General features: G+C 48.8%; 2 protein-coding genes across 2 annotated transcripts; both read left to right on the forward strand.

The window, feature by feature from the left end:
• The first annotated feature begins 245 nt into the window (after positions 1-245).
• Positions 246-6967, forward strand: LOC120319136 (solute carrier family 2, facilitated glucose transporter member 5-like). The gene is made up of 13 exons (XM_039367555.1): positions 246-331; positions 715-795; positions 1690-1788; positions 1879-2039; positions 2223-2347; positions 2533-2685; positions 2772-2897; positions 3426-3613; positions 3887-3997; positions 4496-4597; positions 4887-4962; positions 5106-5233; positions 6359-6967. Exons 2-13 carry the CDS (start codon positions 763-765, stop codon positions 6506-6508), a joined length of 1452 nt encoding a protein of 483 aa, XP_039223489.1. The 5' UTR covers positions 246-331; positions 715-762; the 3' UTR covers positions 6509-6967.
• Positions 6968-8485: 1518 nt separating this feature from the next.
• LOC120319135 (solute carrier family 2, facilitated glucose transporter member 5-like) lies at positions 8486-19440 on the forward strand. The gene is made up of 13 exons (XM_039367554.1): positions 8486-8502; positions 8684-8791; positions 10539-10637; positions 10749-10909; positions 11986-12110; positions 13177-13329; positions 13416-13541; positions 14429-14616; positions 14944-15054; positions 15896-15997; positions 16955-17030; positions 17733-17860; positions 19103-19440. The coding sequence occupies exons 2-13, from the start codon at positions 8735-8737 to the stop codon at positions 19358-19360; spliced, it is 1584 nt and encodes a 527-aa protein (XP_039223488.1). The 5' UTR covers positions 8486-8502; positions 8684-8734; the 3' UTR covers positions 19361-19440.
• The last annotated feature ends 252 nt before the right edge of the window (positions 19441-19692 follow it).

Raw genomic sequence — 19692 nt, forward strand, 5'->3', positions numbered from 1 at the left:
TGTGCCTATTGTTCAGCACGGGGGGAGGCTTCTTATTGAAATATTAATATTAATAACGTTAACACTGAAGAAAATAACGTGAATAATAATCGAATTCCTTGTATAAAAGAATTAATTCTTTGGCGGCTGCAACTCCGAAAACGGCCACGAGATGGCAGCGTTTTAGGTCTCCACCGCCTCCTATGGGGCTTTGAACGGCCCATTGAAACCCAGTTTAACGATCTTTACCTGGGTTTCCGCTTCATCCCCGCACCTAAACCTTATGATCCTGGTTTCTTTCTCAAGTAGCCGCCTTCCTCTTTCCTGGTTTTAATGCAGAGGGGAGAGCCAGGTAAAAACCAAACCGAATCATAAGTTAAGGTCATAACTTTCCACCCTAAGTACATTTTTAAGTCGTGGCCAGAGAGTTGGGGCGGGAGGGGGGGGGAGGGCGGAAGAAATGCGGCTTTTTGAAGCCTCCGTGTCCTTATGGCTCCCATGCCCATAATCCCCCACCTGAGCACCAACGGTAGGCGATGACAGTTGGAGTCCAAAAATGACCCCTTTCCTGTTCTCTTGCCCTTGGAATGTCCGTTACTGGAATTTACTGGACACTCCTTGACTTTATAGTGGCTGGTTGGGGATGCTGGAAATGGCAGCCCCAAATTAACCAGGATCGAGACGATCTGGGTGGTTGGAAAAGTTAACATTGTTTTTTAACCCCTCTCCCTGTAGTTGTTGGTCTGCTGGTTGGAGCCTGATTTTACAGAGGTGGACCCAAGAATGGCAGAAGAGGATGTGGCTGTTTCAGGAGGGGTAAGTCTGGGGTTTGGAAAAGGGGGCGTCTGGGGTGCGGAAAGAAAAGGGGTGGGTGTGGGGGGGTCACGTAAACCTAAGGTGAGGGGTTTCCGTGGCTGAGGACGCAGCCAAGAGGAATCCTTGCCAATTAAGAGTTGAGATGCTCTCCGTTTCTGTTGGGTCCCAGGGCTTCTCCAGACTTTTGAGGATGGCACCCAGGGCGGTTGGCACTGCCCCACGTTCCCCTTCCCACGTCTCCCTGCTCCCTCTGGCAAGGCCTTTCCTATAATTTCATTTTCTACTTTGTTTTTATTTTTCATTGATGCTTCTATCTCCTCCTCCAGCCTCTCCTTCTCCATTGTCTCTTCCATCTCCTTCTCCGCCGTCTTCCATTGCCTCCTCTTCATTTTTCCTTCTCTTTCTCCAGCTTCGCCTCCTCTGTTATCCTCTCCATGTCCGCCTCTGCCTCCTCCTCCTCCTCCTCTTCCTCCTCCATCTCCTCTTCTTACTGGTCCTCCTCCTGGTCTTCTTCTTCATCCTCCTGGACTTCTTCCTCTTCCTCTCTTCCTCCTTCGCCTCCTCCACCCCCTCCCCCTCCTCTTCCTCTTCCTCTTCTTCCCCCTCCTCTTCCCCCTCCTCCTCCTGCCCCTCCTTCTCCTCCTCCACCCCCTCCTCCTCCTCTTCCTCCCCCTCCTCCCTCCTCCCCCTCCCCCTCCTCCCCCTCCTCCCCCTCCTCCTCCTCCTCCTCCTCCCCCTCCTCCTCCCCCTCCCCCTCCTCCTCCTCCCCCTCCATGTCTATTTCCTGCTCCTTGGACAAAGGTGAGTACCATCCAGCCTGGCAAGGGACATCAGGCACCTGGGATGGGAGGCCGGAAGCCTCAAAAGCTGACCGTCCCTTCCTTCCCTCCCCAGATGCTCACCAGACCCCTTCTCTTGGTGACCCTAATATCTGCCTTTGGCTCCTCTGTCCAGTACGGTTACAATGCTTTTGTGATCTTCCACCCTGCCAAGGTAAGCGCCCTTGTCCCGTTGTGTTTGTTTTTGTTTTGAAGAAAGAAAGGCCAGCTCCTCCACCTGGTGTCGCTCTGCTTTACCTCTTAGTACATCCAAAACTTTTTCAATGAGACTTACCGGTTCAGGAACGTGATCAGCATCGACCTTAGCTTGTTGTGGTTCCAGTGGGGACTCACCGTCGCCTTTTTCCCGTTTGGGGGCTTCTGTGGGGCTCTCATGGCTGGACCACTGGTGGACAGCATTGGAAGGTACTCCCCTCCCTCCCTCCCTCCCTCCCCTTCCCTTCCTTCCTTCCTTCCTTCCTTCCTTCCTTCCTTCCTTCCTTCCTCCCTCCCCTCTCCTTTTTTCCCTTCCCTCCCTCCCTCCCTCCCTCCCTCCCCTTCCTTTCCTCTTTCCTTCCCTTCTCCTTTCTCATCCCTTTTGTTTTCCAGGAAAAAAACACTCCTAGTCAATAACCTTTTGGCCATGATCGCAGCGGCCCTTGTCATTTCCACCAAACCCATGCGTTCCCACGAACTTCTGATCTGTTCGCGGTTCTTTGTGGGAATCTGTGCCGGTGAGTGACAGCCCTGGCGTGGAGGGCCCCAAGGTCCCCCCAAATCTCCCCTGGGCTGCCCTCCCTCTCCCACCTGCTCCACCCTCACCCCCCGCCGGGCTCTTCCGGCACCACAACGAAGCAAAGAGCCTGCTTCAACTCCCACGTCCGATGTTGAGTGCTCCTTCTCTTTCCTCCCCAACCAGGAATTGCCTTCAGCGTGGTCCCCATGTACCTGGCCGAGATTGCCCCCCAAAATCTGCGTGGGGCGCTCTGCACGGTGGCAGACCTCTTCATCACCTTTGGCATTTTGTTGGCAGAAGCCATAGGCTTCCGCGAAGTCCTTGGAACCGAAGAAGGTAAGGGAGAGAGAAAATATGTGTTAAATTAGGGCAATTCCATGTCTGGTGGTGGCTGATTCTGAGCAGGTCTACTTCTTCTTTAGGTTGGCCAATCTTGTTAAGCCTCGCTGGCATCCCGGCCTTGCTCCAATTACTGTTTCTCCCGTTTTTCCCCGAAAGTCCTCGGTTTCTCCTGATTCAGAGGAAGAAGGAAGAGGAAGCCAGGCAGGGTAAAGTTGGATGGATGGATGGATTGATTACTGATTGGGTCTACCTCTTCTCAAGCCAGTTTTGACTTCCCAAGCCACTCATCTCCATTAAAATGGTCAGGGGCTCTCCAGCTTCCTCATCCAACATGGCTGAGGGAGATGGCTTCAGACTAGAGATTGTCCTCATACTTGTTTTTCTTCAGCCTACAAGGAAAATGGCCTTGTAGGAAGCCATGAGAAAACCTTCAACCTTGATTTGGGGGCTGGTGATTATTTTGAGGGTGCAAACAGGCAGGAACCCACTTTTGGGGGGTTCCAGATTGGGGTAGCCCAGCTCTTCAGAAGCAGTTGGGTGTTCTCCAAAGGACGAAGCGATGGGCCTCACGGTTCCAGGGTCTCCCTCAAAACTCTGCCACCTTGTATGTATATTGGCCAGGTTTCCTCTAAAGTAAGTAGTCTTTGAACAGACGGGGTGGGGTGGAAGGGAGCTCCAGAGGGTGGTCTTTTCTTGTCCTCCTCTCTCAATGAATTCTGGCCCTCCTCCTGTAGCTTTGAAGGAGCTGAGGTGCTCAGAGGATGTGGAGCAGGAAATGGAAGACCTTCGCCAAGAGGAGCTGGTGGACAAGGCGGAGAAAGATATGGACGTGATGAAGATCCTGTATTATCCCGGCCTTCGGTGGCACGTGATCTCTATCGTGGTCCTGATGGCGGGTCAGCAGCTCTCCGGGATCAACGCGGTAGGGGAAACCTTCTGGAGAACTTTCCCTCTGTTTGTCTGGAGCGTGTTCCTCGCCCTTGGCCAGTTGAACAGCTGCGGACTTCAACTCCCAGAATTCAACTCCAGCCAGCCGTGGGGAATTCTGGGAGTCGAAGGCCATACCTCTTCAATTTGAGGAAGATGGATCCGAAGCCTGGATCCAGGACCCTCCACCTCCGATGGTCCAGCCTGGTCTGCATCTTGCAAGCCAGTGAAAGAGCAGGGTGATGTATGGGCTTTGTTGTCCTTCCAGGCCCAGTATTACGCGAAGCGGATCTACTTGTCCTCGGGGGTCAGCGAGATGGTTGTGTGGTACATCAGCATGGCGTTGTCTCTCTTCCTGATGGTCTTCACAACCCTTGTGGTGAGAGGAGAATGGGAGTCACTTTAAATATTTCTCCATTTTTCTTTCTCGCTTCACTCTTTTTCTGTCTTTCCTCTTTCTCTTCTTACATTCATTTCTCTCTCTCTCTCTCTCTCTCTCTCTCTCTCTCTCTCTCTCTTTCTCTTTCTCTCTCTCTTTTTGTCTTTACTTTTTGCTTTTCTGTCAAACAAAACACCAGGGAGCGGTTAGCTTGCGACCAAAATGGGGAGCGGGATTTGGGTTGTGAGTTGTGATGGTCGTAAGTTAGGGCGCACACGTGACCGGACTTCTCTTTTGTGCGGCGGTCGCTAAGCAAAACCACACAATTGTAACTCTGGATCCATTCTCCCAAATGAGCGAAGCGGGGTGCACAACAATTTGTGTCAGCTGGAAGTGGTTTAATGGGCCTTTTGTCGTTAACCGACATAACTCTGAACTGTTGTCCAGGGATTGGTCGTAACTCGAGAACCTATGCTGGCACTTTTTAATTTTCTCCAGATCTGCATCGTGGAGACTTCGGGACGCCGGATTCTCCTGCTGACCGGCTTCAGCATTTGCAGCATCTCTTGCATCTTCTTGTCCATGTCTTTGCAACTCCAGGTGGGGGGGGGGCAAATCCCCTAAACCCTAATTTTTATTTTGAAGGGAACCTGGGGGGGCTTTGTGGAAAGACATTTTCCCCGCTGGCTGATGCCAGGAAAAGCAACGATGGAGCAGGTGTCTTTTGTTGATGATGGTCCCCGGGAATTTGCCTGAATATTTTTATTTTATTTTTATTTGTTCATGCCTAACGGCTCCCGGGACAGCTGCAATTAATAGCAATATGGAGCAGGGAGCATTTGACTTTATTTTTAAAGAGATTTATTTTCCCCCCCACTCCCTCTGGCAGAAAAACATCCCCGCCATGGCGTATCTGAGTGTGTCGTTCCATACCATCTTCCTTATCGGACAAGCGACTGGTCCCAGTAAGTATCTTGGCACCGAAAGCTTTGCAGGGGTGTTGCAGATTCAAAAGGGTGCATGTTTTGAACTCGCGTCTGCTGCTAAAAAAAAAAAAAAATTGGGCAGATCAGCTGTTGAAACAAGCACCTCCTGTCTTTGCAACCAGATCCGGTTCCCAACGTGCTGGTAGCCGAGTATTTCCTCCAGACCACTCGATCCACGGCTTTTGTGATCGCGGGAAGCATCCACTGGATTTGCAAATTCCTCGTCATTGTAACGTATCTCCACATGGACGTGAGTCTTTTATTATTATTATTATTATTATTCTTTTCGCCTTGCTTTGACCGAGCTTCACCCTCTCTGTGTCAAAAGCAAGAATATACAATATTTGCATCACTCTGGGCTTTTCTCTGGTTTCATGTAGCCACGCCCATGTTCAGTTCTGACCCCACCCACTATTTAAGGCCCACCCACTCTGGGTACCATCCTTCCGGTTTGACCTGGCCCTACTCATCCTAACCCCACCCACTATTTGACTGAGCTCCATTCATTCTATGTGTCCTGTTTGACCTGGTCCCGCCCATCCTCAGTCTTGGCTCCACCCATTCTCGGTCATAGCACCACCCACTTTGACTGAGCCCCACCCATTCTGCATGCCAGCCCTCCTGTTGGACCAAGCCCCACCCATCCTCATCACAGCCCCCACCCACTATGATCTAGTCCCATCCATTCTCATTCTTAGCCCCCCCATCCCTGGCCATAATCCCACCCACTTTGACCTAGCCCCACCCATTCTGGGTGCCAGCTATCCTGTTTGACCTCTAGCCCACCCATCCTGTCTTAGCCCCACCCACTTTGGCCTAGCTCCACCTATTCTGGGTGCCAGCCCTCCTGTTTGACTTAGCTTCACTCATCCTCAGTCTTACCCCACCCACTTTGACTTAGCCCCACCCGCTTTGACAGCCCCACCTATCCTCAGCCTTAGCCCCACCCGCTCCCTGATAGGGCCCCACCCGTTCCAGATCCCTTCTCCGCCCACTTTGACATAACTCCACCCAGTTTTTGATGCCTCTCCACCCATCATGGATCCCAGCTCCGCCTACTTGGCTATAGCCCCACCAATTCTCACTGTAGACCCGCCCACTCTTTCGACTAGCCCCACCCTTTCCATGCAACTCCAAGACTTGGAACATCACTGGTGGTGGAAAATGAAACTAAGGATTCTTGGTCCGGATTTTGAAGACGTGGACCTATCTTCAGTTTGGCCATGAATCTTCTCTAGAAGATGCTTATCTGCTCCTGGCTCTCTCCAGGATTGAAGCTCCCGAAAGACAGGACTCGTTCCTCTTTTGGTGGGGCAGAAGATACACCTCTGTCAAGACAGAGGGGTCAATTCTTAGACTTCCATTCTCTTCCTAGATCGAACTGGAACCCTACAGCTTTCTATTCTTCTGGCCGTTCAACATCGCCACCGTTGTTTACGTCGCCAAGATGATCCCCGAGACCAAAGATCGAAGCTTCCTGGAGATCAGGAGAGTCGTGTCTCGCCATTTGGCCCAACGGTCGTAATGGTGGTCCTGGGACCTTCTCTGCGGACCATCCGGGCTGCCTTCGCTCAAGGGAAGATGGACTCACAAGATCCCCTCTTAGTTTGGGGGCAGACAACGCCCCCCGTCTCCTCCTTCCAGCCCCCGCCTCCCCAGATGTCGAGCTGTGGAGGTGGGTCCTTCAGCAGGAGGCATCTCCCCCAGGTTGAAGACCACCACGTGTTTCCGCCCAGTTGAATGATCCTCCATGGCTGGAAGGACCAGCTCTTCTCTGATGACCTTTCATGGGGGACAATTGGGAGAGAACCTGCTCACGACGGACTGTCCCCAGGGCCTCTCAACAGGATCCCGGAGACGTCAAAAAACCCATTCTGGCGTTTTTGCCGGTTTTTCTGGAATCTTCTCCTCCTCCTCGTTTTTTTCAACTCCTCTTTTCTGTGGTTGAAACCACCTTTGTTTGGGGTTGAGGTGACCCAAACGCCCACCCGTGCTTTATTTCGCTTTTAAAATATTACTACTATTTATTTTATTTTTATTTTTTTTTAAAAAAAATACATTTTAGCGAATAACCTTGCCTGTCGCATGTCCTTTTGTGGTTCTCCCGCCATCTTTATTGATCTGCGGGGAAAACTAAGCGTCAGGAAAAAATCGGACAGTACACGGAAACGGGAGTGAAATTGTGGATTTCGTAGTCAGAGCCGGAAGGCCTAATTGGGGGGGGGGGACAACTTAGAAAACATTTTTTTAAAAAATCACCATTTGAACAATCTCCTTCGTTTTGCTGGCGATAGGAGTATTAAATATAGTTAACTCAGGTTTTTTTCTCCGTGGGAGAAAGCTTTCTGAGACATATTTCTAATTTTGAAACCGGGCCCAGAATGAGGAAATAATTAGTCCTTGGCTAATGACCTCAATTTGAGCCCAAAATGTGTGTTGCTAAGCGAGACAGTTGTTAAGTGGGTTTTGTTCCATTGTACCACCTTACAGTTAGAATGCAGAATCATAGAGCCGGAAGGAACCTTGGAGGTCATCTAGTCCAACCCCCTGCTCAAGCAGGATGTGGGGGGGCGGCGTGTCAATTATTTTTAATAATTTTACAGTTGTTAATAGCACACAGTTGTTAAGTTGTTAAGGTTTTCCCGTTGAGCTTGCTTGTCAGAAGGTCGCGAAAAGGGGATCACGTAAACCCTGGATGCCGCGACTGTCATAAATATGAATCGGTGGCCAAGTGGCTGAACGTCGATCACGTGGCCGTGGGGAATACTGCGACGGTCGTTAAGTGTGAAAAATGGTCCTGAGTCCCTTTTTTTCCAGCGCCCTTGTAACTTTGAGCGGTCAATAAATGACCTGTTGGAAGTCATTTATAAGTACACAATAACAAAAATAGCATAAGAGGGATACCAAAGGATAATAAACTCTACACTATGAAGCGGTCGTGCAATTGAGTGTTGCAACGTGCTAAGGCGGTAATCGAGTCGTAAAATGAGAACGTAAAATTACTGAGAAGAAGAATCGATCCCCGAAACCTGCCTGAGCAGGGGGTTGGGCTAGATGACCTCCAAGGTCCCCTCCGGGCTCTATAATTTGGCATCCTGCTATCAAATAGCCTCAGTTTGAACTGGCGAGCAACTTCTCCAGCAGGAAGTAGGTTTCTTGTAAAGGGGGGGGAACGAGGGGGTTCCATTGTGTATTCTGGAGCGACGTGTATTCTGAGCCGTGCTGCACAACCACCCTGCCAGGTAGGCTTCTGTTCGTACCCTTACTCTTTGTGTTCTCTGGCACATTTCCAACTTCCTGGCACAGTTGCACCTTCGGTTCTGGCACTCTCCTGTTTTTTTTTTTTTAAATAATAATATAATAATATTAACGATGATGATGATGATAATGAGAGAACTTGAATCTTGGCGACTTCTAACTCCCAACTGTTTGGCTTCTAGAATCTTCTCCCTTCAGCTGCCTGATTGGCTTGGAACCCATCTCTTTCCAACAATCCACAGCCAAAGGGCCGGTTGGTGGGTGGGTGTCTTCCCCTTGCTAAGGAGATGGGGCTTCCCCGTTCGGGAGCAGTCTACCTGCAAAAACTGGGGAGGGAGGGGGAAAAAGGCAAAGCAACACCCGGCCTGGCTTCTGAGTTACTCAGAGGAGGCTGGATTGATGTCCAGCTCATGTCCAACAAGTCTGTTTCTCTCTTAAATAGTGGGAACGCTATTGTCGCGAGTCTCGAGTTCGGATCCTCGTCTCCAAAGCTATGTATCTAGAAGTTCCAGAAAAGGACGAAGAGATTCACCCGAGGTATCTCCATCAGGTGAGCTGGGATTTACTCTTCTTGAGGCGAGATGGAGAGTCACTCGGTGGGGCGTGTTGTGACCCTGATCCGCATGTCATCCCGACTTACGGCCACGCTTGAGGTTAGGGTTATCAGTTGCAGACATATTAGAAAAATGTCTACATTGAATTGTTATTTCTCTATCTCGGGGCTCTTCAAACGCGGCCCTTGGATGACTGGCGGACTTCAACTCCCAGAATTCCTCAGCCAGCGTGGCACGCTGGCTGAGGAATTCTGGGAGCTGAAGTCCACCAGTTTGAAGAGCCCTGATCTAAATAATAAGAATTGTCTTAATTCAAGGTTGGCGAAAGAGAACCTCAAGCAAAGCTATTGTGTGGACTATAGAATTATAGAAACTAATTGTTATTGACTGTTTTTTTAAATATAAACCCAGACAACACGATGTTTGCCAAATATTAAGGTGATCGTGTAAAAACAAATTAATAAAACATATTTTTTTAAAAAAGTGTGAAAATGGTCATAATCCTCCTTTTTTTCAATGATTCCCCCTTCTTCTCTCCCTCTACCTCTCCCTCACTCTCTTTCTCTGTCTCTATCGCTTTCTCTGTCCGTCTTCTCTCTCCCTCTCTTTCTCTCTTTCTTTGTCTGTCTGTCTGTCTCTGTCTCTGTCTCTCTCTCTCTCTCCCTCTCTTTCTTTCTCTGTCTGTCTCTGTCTCTCTCTTTCTTTCTCTCTTTCTCTGTCTGTCTGTCTGTCTCTCTCTCTCTCTCTCTCTCTCCCTCTCTTTCTCTCTTTCTCTGTCTGTCTCTGTCTCTCTGTCTCTCTCTTTCTTTCTCTCTTTGTCTATCTGTCTGTCTGTCTGTCTCTCTCTATGCGTGTGTGTGTGTCTCCCTCCTTCTCTCTCCCTCCCTCTCCCTCTCTCTCTCTTTCTCTCTTTCTCTGTCTGTCTGTCTGTCTGTCTCTCTCTCTCTCCCTCTCTTTCTCTCTTTCTCTCTTTCTCTCTTTCTCTGTCTGTCTGTCTGTCTCTCTCTCTCTCTCTCTCTCTCTCCCTCTCTTTCTCTCTTTCTCTCTTTCTCTCTTTCTTTCTCTCTTTCTCTGTCTGTCTCTCTCTCTCTCTCTCCCTCTCTTTCTTTCTCTCTTTGTCTATCTGTCTCTCTGTCTCTCTCTTTCTTTCTCTCTTTGTCTATCTGTCTGTCTGTCTGTCTGTCTCTCTCTCTCTCTCTCCCTCTCTTTCTCTCTTTCTCTGTCTGTCTGTCTCTCTCTTTCTTTCTCTCTTTGTCTATCTGTCTGTCTGTCTCTCTCTATGTGTGTGTGTGTGTCTCCCTCCTTCTCTCTCCCTCCTTCTCTCTCTCTCTCTCTCTTTCTCTCTTTCTCTGTCTGTCTGTCTGTCTGTCTGTCTCTCTCTCTCTCCCTCTCTTTCTCTCCCCCTCTCTTTCTCTCTTTCTCTCTCTGTCTGTCTGTCTGTCTCTCTCTCTCTCTCTCTCCCTCTCTTTCTCTCTTTCTCTCTTTCTTTCTCTCTTTCTCTGTCTGTCTCTGTCTCTCTCTCTCCCTCTCTTTCTTTCTCTCTTTGTCTGTCTGTCTCTCTCTCTCTCTCTTTCTTTCTCTCTCCCTCTCTTTCTTTCTCTCTTTGTCTGTCTCTCTGTCTCTCTCTTTCTTTCTCTCTTTGTCTATCTGTCTGTCTGTCTGTCTGTCTCTCTCTATGTGTGTGTGTGTGTGTGTGTCTCCCTCCTTCTCTCTCCCTCCCTCTCTCTCTCTCTCTCTCTCCAGGAGCTGACCAGGCCACTGATGACCATCACCATCATCTTAACCTTCGGATCCTCTTTCCAATATGGTTACAATCTCTGGGTGGTGAACCATCCTGCAGCGGTAAGCGGTTCCCCCCCCCCATTCCCTTTCTTGGGGGGGGGTTCTTTGTGGGGGGGGGCTGAAGGGTTGGACCCTTCTCTGCTGCCGCTGAGTGTGCTGTTTTCTGTCTAGCTTATCCAAGATTACTACAACAACACTTTCAGGATGAAGAAAAAAGAGATTCCCCAGCTTATCGGTCTGAATTTCCTATATACTTTGACCAGCGTGATCTACTCCCTGGGGGGCCTCATCGGATCTCTTATGGTTTGCCCCATGGCTGATACCTGTGGCAGGTAATACGAGATCCCAGGTACAGTGAGCTTGCTCTGCTTGGGGGCCAGGTGGATGCAAATCCATCCTGGTTGATCCAAGCTTTTGTTTTTATTTGTGGATTAAATCCGTGTGCTCTTCTGAGACCGACGTTCTCTTGGTTTAAAAAGGGCAGTGCTTTATTTTAGAAAGAAATCCTTTTAAGGACAATTCACCGGTGGAACATCTTGCCTCCAGAAATTGTAGGCACTCCAGATTTTTAAGCAGAGACAGTCACTTGTCTTGAGATGGTATAGGCTCTCCTGCTTGAGCAGAGAAGGGGCTGGACTAGAAGACCTCCAAGGTCCCTTCCAGCTCCTATTCTAATTTATCAAATGCAATTTTATTTTCCTAGTTGGGCTCTGGAGTGGTCTTATGTCACCCAAAGTGACCCACCTCAACAGTGGATTGTTTTAAAAATTCCTAAGAACGGGGCGTTCAGACTCGTCCCTTTTTTTTTTTACATTTCTTGATTTTATTTTTCCTCCCAAGAAAATAAGAGTCAGTGTAGGGGGGAGCCAGTTCCCCAGTAAATAAACCATGGTCGGAAAGAAGATCGATTATATAAGGCGTGTATTTAGGAAGATGCCCCTTAATGCCATCGATCAAATTTTGTGAGCGTTTTCATTACACGTCTTGACATTTACAAACCTTTTGTCTGCAGTTTCTTGCATTGCATTGAAATTCTGTTTCCAGTTTGGATAAATCTTTGATCTTGGTTTGATTTCAATGCCCTTCTTCAGACTGACTACAGATAGTCCTGGATTTGCAACCGTAACTGAGCTCAAAGTTTCTGCCGTTCAGACGGTTGTTAAGTGGGTTTTGCAACAAGAACGTTAAGTGAATCGCTGCAGATGTTTAAGTTAGTAAGACGGGCTGTTAAGTGAACCCTGCTAGTCAAGATTGGCAAAAGGGGAACACAGGACCCTGGGCACGCTGCAACGGTCGTAAGTGTGAAAAACGGTTGTAAGTCCCTTTTTTTTGATGCCGTTGTAACTGAACGGTCGCTAAATGACTTGTTTCGATTCAAGGACTGTCTGTATGTCTGTCCTTCTTTCAGGAAAGGCACGCTGGTGATAGCCAACCTTTTAGCTTTCATTTCTGCCATTTTCATGGGCTTTTCAACCATCGTCCACATGTACGAATACGGGATATTTTCCCGTCTGCTCAGCGGGGTTTGTTCAGGTGAGAAAAAAATGGACGTTCCTTTGATTTGGGAAATTGCAGTTCGGTGGCGACAGTAAGCTACCTCACCGTGAATGTTGGCTGAAAAATGTGGCGCGTTGCTCCTTTCTGCCTGCAGCTGCAGGGGTGGGAAACGAGGAAAGGCCCTCTTTGCGTGCTCAGAGACGCTCTTTTCTTGCACCTTGAGGTCCATCTCAGCTAGACTAGTTTCGTGTCTTTCCAAAATTCGGTGTATTTGCTCTCCCCCCCCCCCCCGTCAGTAGGTGTGAAGGATGGAAGTTAAGATTGTTCCTCCCCCCAACCGATCCGTGAAGAATTCTGATTAGAATAATGATCTTGATGTGTCCATCAATGTATTATTTTGATAGCAGGGACTGGATCGGCGCTTGCTGTGTCAAACCCACCATGGGCGAAGGGAGCATTTGCCAACGTCAGCTTTTGGGGTTCTTCCCGTCTCCCCACTTAAAAACACTAGCACAGTGGTTCTCAACCTGTGGGTCGGGACCCCATTTGGGGTCGAACGACCATTTCACCGGGGTCGCCAAACAACGCAGTCCGCCATTTCCCCCCCCCCCCTTTTCCTTAGCCGTGCTACTCCCTTTTATTCTATTGGCTTTTGAATAGAGTCTAATTCTATTGGCTTTCCAAAGCCAATAGGAATTGTCCAGGCTGTCTCTGCCCTGCTGAGCCCGCCAAAAGTCCCATTGTGCAAACAGTGCTGTACCCGTTGAGTAGTCCTTGACTTATGACCGGTTAAGTAGTCCTCGACTTACGACCGGTTGGGGGTCGCGGCATTAAAAAGGTTGAGAACCACTGCACTAGCACTTTTGTTTTGCAATAGCAAGCAACTTTCTGTAAGCATCTCGGCAAGCTGGAAAAGAGGCCAACTTGAGTTTTTAGGGGGTCTTGATTTTAGGGGTTAGCGCTGGGGCTCCACCTCCCCTTTCTGGTAGCCAAGTTGAATTGGTATCCTTGAACCCCAGAAAATTGTAGACCTCTGCAAGAGATGGCTGGTGCTCCGTTGCCCGGAGGTCATCGGCGATCTCTGTCTCTCCCTTTAAACCAGGGATCTTCTCCTGTGCCGTGCCACTGTACCTTGCCGAGATCGCGCCCCGAAATTTAAGAGGGGGCATCATGACCATGGGCATGGTGGCCGTCACTGTCGGCGTCCTGATCTCACAGATCCTGGGTCTTCCGGAGTTTCTGGGTTCCGAGAGAAGTACGTTGGGAAGGGCAGGTGGGGAATCTAGCCAGGTTCAAGGATTTGGCCCTCTTGCTGAGTGACTGGCTTTCCTCCTTGCACAGAATGGGCCATCTTGCTGAGCTTAACCGGGGTTCTCGCCGTCTTTCAGCTCTTCCTTTTGCCCAAGTTTCCCGAAAGTCCTCGCTTTCTGCTGATTCAGAGGAAGAACGAGGAGAAAGCAAGACAAGGTAACACCAGCCCAGCCTTCTTGACAGACTTGAACCCTGGAGCCTATCTAACCGGACGAAATTCAGCGTGGAGAAAAGTAAGGTCTTAGGCAAGAAAGAAACAACCGTATGGGTACAGACGAGGTGAAACTTGGCTTAATGGCAGTCACTGTGAGAGGGATCTTGGAATCCCAGTGGACAATCCCTTGAATTTGAGTCAACAATGTACGGCAGCAGCCAAAAAAGGCAATACAATCCTACGTTGCGTTAACACGGGGGTCTTCAAATGTGGCCCTTGGATGACTTGTGGACTCTCGACTCCCAGAATTCCTGAGCCAGCGTGCCTGGCTGAGGAATTCTGGGAGTTGAAGTCCACAAGTCATCCAAGGGCCAAGTCTGAAGACCCCTGCATTAACAGACTGATTTGTTCTCTTAGCTTTGAAAGGTTTTACACGCGCCGTTTTGTTGCATGATTTTACTGTAAATAATGGTGTTCGATCATCATCACCATTTGATCGGAAAATGGTGTTAATTTATGTCAAGAAAGCAGCCGTGGTTTTGAATCAGGAATGGAAGGATGGGCCTTGTAGTCCAACGTGTCCCCATATCAAATCAAATCTTAAGCCAGGGTTGCAAATCCAGTCTGAGCCATGTACCCTCGGCTCCAAGATGGCTGAATTCATTTGGACCTACTCGACAGGTCTTTTGGTCTAAAGAAGCCAGATCCAATTCGGCCGTCAGATACGAACATCTCAAGATGTTCCATAATTGGTTTCAGAAAGAATGTGGATGGTTGCGTAGGGTCACCGTTCACAATTATATTGACAACCGTTTGTGTGGGTCTACTCACATGGCTTTTTTGGGGGTTCCTTTTTCCTGTTTCCCTTCCTGTTCTCCCCCCCCCCCAGTCTTGAAGGTCCTGCGAGCCAAAGAGGACGTCGAGGAAGACATAGAAGAACTTCATCAAGAAGATATTGCTGAATTGGAAGAGAAGGAAATGAGTGTGTTAAACCGGCTCACTTGCAAAGGTCTACGGAGACAGATCATCTGCGTTGTCCTTCTAATGGCTGGCCAACAATTCACAGGGATCAACGCTGTAAGGCCCAGGCTGGGGTTGGCTTGAAGGGAAGAGAGCTGGGGGGACTTTGGGACCTGCCCAAATGGCCATGCCACATGGCCATTTGGCTTCTCCATCCTGTTCTGCCACAAGCTACCACCCCTCAAGAGATTTTGGGGGTTGCGATGACCCCTGTTTCCAGCCCAGCTTGCCTTTGGTGGCTGGAGAGCCTGGAAAGTGAGGTTCCAAAACATCTGGAGAACTTCAACGTTGGCATGTCAAAGATGATGGAGGGCTTCAAATTAAGGGTGCCCAAGCGGGTCTGCCGAACGATGGATTTTGTGGTGGGTGGTCTTCTCCTTCCAGGTGTATTACTACGCAGAGACTATTTACAGGACCGTGTGGCTGAACTGGAGAAAACCTCGGTACATCAGCATCATGTCTTCCATATTTGTCCTCTTGACCTTGTTATTTGTTGTAAGTGCTCCACCTCCACGTTCCTATAAACAGGGCTTCTCCCAGCCGGTTTCGTTCAAATCCAATGGGGTTTAGTCCGGAAAACAAACCATGGCATTGAAAGTAGACAGCTACGGTTGGCAAACCTTGATTCAGGCTTCAGCCAATGAGCACGGTGGTCTCTTTGCTTCAGGGCTGTGTTCTGGCCATTTTGAAGACGCGTGGACTTCAGCTCCCAGAATTCTCTGGGCTGACTGGGGAATTCTGGGAGTTGAAGTCCACACACCTTCCAATAGCCCAGGTTGGGAAACACTGCTTTAGAAGGATGTCAACGCTGCTAACATCGGATGTTTCTGCATTGACAACAGATGGAGATGCAGCCATTTTCTTCTTTTTGCTTCTAGAGTTAGATGATGCTGGGGAGGGGGGGGAGGAATATGCATGAGAGTCTAGCTAGACACAACAACACTGGACCTAGTGTGAGAACCAAGGTTATTGAAATAAGAGATGATAAGAATTGGCGGGCTGGAGAGCTAGGGGGGAAGCCTGCGTTTCAAGCTAATCGGGGGATGTGATTTATGACTGTTAACTGGGGGAGGGAATTGTGCTTTGATACTATGTGCTCAGGGGAGGAGAATTCAATTTTTGGCTTCGACCGTGTTAGTGCCGATACTGTGCTACTCAAATAAAGATTTTTTAAGGTAAACAGTGCCTCAAAGTTCTTTTGAAGTTTCGTCTGTTGGAACCGTGACAGATAACCACGCCCAGCTAGTTAGGGGCTTGTTTGACAAACTGTAGTTGAAAAAGACATGGCTTAGCCCCCCCCCCATCCTCTTTCATCTTGGATTTTTCTACCTTATAGACCTATAGCATTGACAGCTTGGGGCGAAGACTCTTAATCTTGGTTGGACTCGGGATCTGTAGTACTTTCTGCGTCTTATTAACCATATCTCAGGAGCTTCAGGTATGTAACTGGAACGTCTCCAAAAATGGGGATCCCTTTCCTTGAAAAACAGTCCCAACTGGCAGAACAGGCCCCCATAATTTCTGCTGGAGTGGGGTGAACGCCCTTGTTTTAAAAAAGGGGAAAATTCATCCCAGCGCGACCCAAACTTGTTGCAGGGTTGCGGTGGAGTTATTGGGGCAAGGGGGGTGTCTTCTGCCAAAAGGTCATTGTCTGTCCCTTTGGTTGTCTCACTTTGGGACGACCAACTCCTGAGGCGCCGAGAAGGCGTGGGAGCCCCCCCCAATCCCATCATATATCTGGGAACCCTTTTGTCCTTCTGGGCGGAGGTTAAAATTTGGCATCTGACAAACCGCTTCGTGAGTGAGGCGCCTGGGGGGGGGGACTTCCGTCGCTTCGTTTAGCGGCCGTTCAGTTACAATGGAGCTAAAAAGGGGACTTAGGACCGTTTTTCTCACCTAACAACCGTTGCAGCCTTGCCACGTGGTCGCCTGATCGAAATTCGTAAATTCGTATTTTTACGACCGTCGCTATGTCCCAAAGTCACGCAATCCCCTTTTGCGACCACGGGGGGGGGGGAAGCCCGATTCACTTTACAGCCAGGTTGCTCATTTCTCCGCCGCAGCGATTCGCGTAACGACGGCTGGCGAGAAAGGCCGCGAAATGGGGCAAAACTCACGTAGCGAATTGTCTCGCTTCACGACGGAAATGTTTTGGGGGGGCCATTGTGGTCGTAAGTCGAGGACTGCCTGTCCTGTAATTTAGAAGACTTCACCATTCAATGGCCTTGGTTTATAGTTTCTTTTTTTTAAAAAAAAAAAAATACGATTCTCGTTTGTTTTCGTGCTCTTGTGTTTTGGATGTTGTGCCGCTAGAAGCCTGCCAGAACTGGCGAGGATCCTGAGGTGAGCAGCCTGTAATTTTAATAAATAAATATAAACAAACTTCCTCCCACAGGTGGCTATCAGTTGGCTGTCTTACGTCACCTCTATCTTGATGGTCATCTTCCTCTTGGGACACATCGTAGGTCCAGGTAGAGCATCTTCAGCGGGAGGAGGAGGGGGAGGGGGTTGGGACTGGGCCGCTAGCCCACTGATCTGGAGGAGGATAATTGGGGTTGCCTCTCTGACCATCTTTTCCTCCTCTTCCTCCTCCTCCTCTTCCTCCTCCTCCCCTTCCTCTCCTTCCACCTTCTTCTCTTCCTCCTCCTCCTCCCCTTTCTCTCCGTTCTCTGCCCCTCCTCTTCCTCCTCCTCCCCTCCCCCTCTCCCTCCTCCTTGCCTTCCTCCTCCCCTCCCCTCTTCCTCCTCCTCCTCCTCCCCCTCCTTCCACCTTCTTCTCTTCCTCCTCCTCCTCCCCTTTCTCTCCGTTCTCTGCCCCTCCTCTTCCTCCTCCCCTCCCCCTCTCCCTCCTCCTTGCCTTCCTCCTCCCCTCCCCTCTTCCTCCTCCTCCTCCTCTCCCTCCTTCCACCTTCTTTTCTTCCTCCTCCCCTTTCTCTCTGTTCTCTGCCCCTCCTCTTCCTCCTCCTCCCCCTCCCCCTCTCCTCCTCTTTCTCTTCTCCTCCTTCTCCCCTCTTCCCTCTCCTTCTCCTCTTCTTCCTCTTTCTCCCCCTCTTCTCCTCCCCCTCCCCCTCCTCTTTCTCCCTCCTTCCACCTTCTTCTCTTCCTCCTCCCCCCCTTTCTTTCCCTCCTCTCCCGCCTTCTCTCTGTCCTTCCCTCCTCCTCCTCCTCCTGCAGGTCCGATACCAAATGTCATCATAGCTGAAATGTTCCTTCAATCATCCAGGTCGACTGGAGTCGTCCTGGGAGGTTTTGTTCATTGGTTTCTAAATTTTATAACTGGAATTATGTTCCTTCAGTTCGGGGTGAGTCGACCCGAATTGGTTGCTGAGCCCCCCCCCCATTTAAATGTGTATTTGTGTGTGTGTGTGTGTGTGTGTGTGTGTGTGTCTATGGGGATTCTCAGTCCTCCAGATCCTGGCTGTTTTCAAGAGGCAACTGGACTTTCTTGTGTGTGTGTGTGTGTTTTTTTTTTCTAGAAGACTGCAAAGAATATAAATCTTTCCATTCCCCACCATTCCGTTAGACCTGAAGAAGCTTCTTGGATGAGAAGCGAAACGTCTTCAAGAAAAACAAAGGAGGTCCAGTGGCCTCTTGAAAAAAAAAGCATTCATGTGGCATTCATGTGTGTGCTTCAACTTGCAGCCCATGGGTGGGGGGGGGAGCCCCTCCAGTCTGGATACTTGTCAACCTGATCCAAATTTAATAGGACATTAGAAACCACATAACGTTTTTAACTATTTGTTTTTTTTCTTTTCCACTCTGCTTAAAAGAATAGAAGAGAAAAGAATTGGAATAGGATTGGAACAGAATAGAAATTAGAGTAGAATAGAAATTAGAATAGAATAAAACAGAACAACAGAACAGAAGAATGGAATGGAATGGAGTAGAGTAGAATAATAATAATAATAATAATAATAATAAAGTTGGAAGGGACCTTGGAGGTCATCTAGTCCAACCCTCTGCTCAACCAGGAAATCCTATACCATTTCGGACATAGAATAGAATAGAAATGCAGAATGGAATGGAATAGAGTAGAGTAGAGTAGAATAATAATAATGATGATAAAGTTGGAAGGGACCTTGGAGGTCATCTAGTCCAACCCCCTGCTTAGGCAGGAAACCCTATACCATTTCGGACATAGAATAGAATAGAAATGCAGAATGGAACGGAATGGAATGGAATAGAATAGAATAGAATAGAATAGAATAGAATAGAATAGAATAGAATAGAAATGCAGAATGGAATGGAATGGAATGGAACAGAACAGAACAGAACAGAATAGAATTAGACTAGAATGCAGAATAGAATAGAATTCTTTATTGGCCAAATGTGATTGGACACACAAGGAGTATTTATTTATATATCCAGTTTAGAAACCCAAATTTAGAATGACTCTAGACTTGCAGTCAGTTCTCACTCATTTCCACACTCTCTTTGCTGGGTTCTGACATTTTGTTGGGGGGGGGGGACTTTGAGTCATACGGGAGGGCTCTTTCTACATTATGCTGACCACTGTGCCTTTTGATCAATTTTTTCCCCCCCAGAGAAAGATTGGATCCTACAGCTTTCTGATGTTCTGGCCTCTCTGCATCGCTAGCTTTGTCTTTATCTTCAGGAACATCCCGGAGACCAAACAGAAGAATTTTCTGCAGATCCGAAACCTCTTGGCTCTCCAGGCCCTCAAAAGAATTAACGTCCAGGAGTCCCAAGGCAAATCCGATCAGATCAGGCAGCTGGATGGGGGGAGGCGTAAAAAACCCAGGGCGACGACCTCCACTGTCCCATCCGTGCCTTCAATTTGAGGAAGTGGCTCATTCCGTTGGGATTTTGATACTCTCTTGTTTGCTGTTTTTAAAATAAACCAGATGTCCTTCTTGTGGAAGAGAATTGTTTGCTTTGGGTTCTGTCAGGGAGGAAGGAAGGAAGGCGGGAGGGACAAAAGACGAAGGAAAGGAAGGAAGGAAGGAAGGAAGGAAGGAAGGAAGGAAGGAAGGAAGGAAGGAAGGAAGGAAGGAAACTTCCACAAAAGGGTGGAAGAGGCATCTAAGAAGGAACTATTATATTACTCCGAGACGTCTCTGGATACATCTGTTTCCAGACCTGTGGACAGACACTTGAATATGAGCCAGCCATG

Source organism: Crotalus tigris, unplaced genomic scaffold, assembly GCF_016545835.1.
Source record: "Crotalus tigris isolate CLP2741 ecotype Arizona unplaced genomic scaffold, ASM1654583v1 scf7180000020588.15403103151:6194809, whole genome shotgun sequence".
Classification (NCBI taxonomy): Eukaryota; Metazoa; Chordata; class Lepidosauria; order Squamata; family Viperidae; genus Crotalus; species Crotalus tigris.

Excerpts from the sequence above, each read along its gene's own strand:
- LOC120319136 (XM_039367555.1), top strand. The coding sequence starts at position 763 with ATGGCAGAAGAGGATGTGGCTGTTTCAGGAGGG. Across the intron at positions 1,789-1,878 it reads TGATCTTCCACCCTGCCAAG|TACATCCAAAACTTTTTCAA; the intron begins GTAAGCGCCCTT and ends TTTACCTCTTAG. Across the intron at positions 2,348-2,532 it reads CTTTGTGGGAATCTGTGCCG|GAATTGCCTTCAGCGTGGTC; the intron begins GTGAGTGACAGC and ends CTCCCCAACCAG.
- LOC120319135 (XM_039367554.1), top strand. The coding sequence starts at position 8,735 with ATGTATCTAGAAGTTCCAGAAAAGGACGAAGAGATTCACCCGAGGTAT. Across the intron at positions 15,055-15,895 it reads TCTTGACCTTGTTATTTGTT|ACCTATAGCATTGACAGCTT; the intron begins GTAAGTGCTCCA and ends TCTACCTTATAG. Across the intron at positions 17,031-17,732 it reads GGGACACATCGTAGGTCCAG|GTCCGATACCAAATGTCATC; the intron begins GTAGAGCATCTT and ends CTCCTCCTGCAG.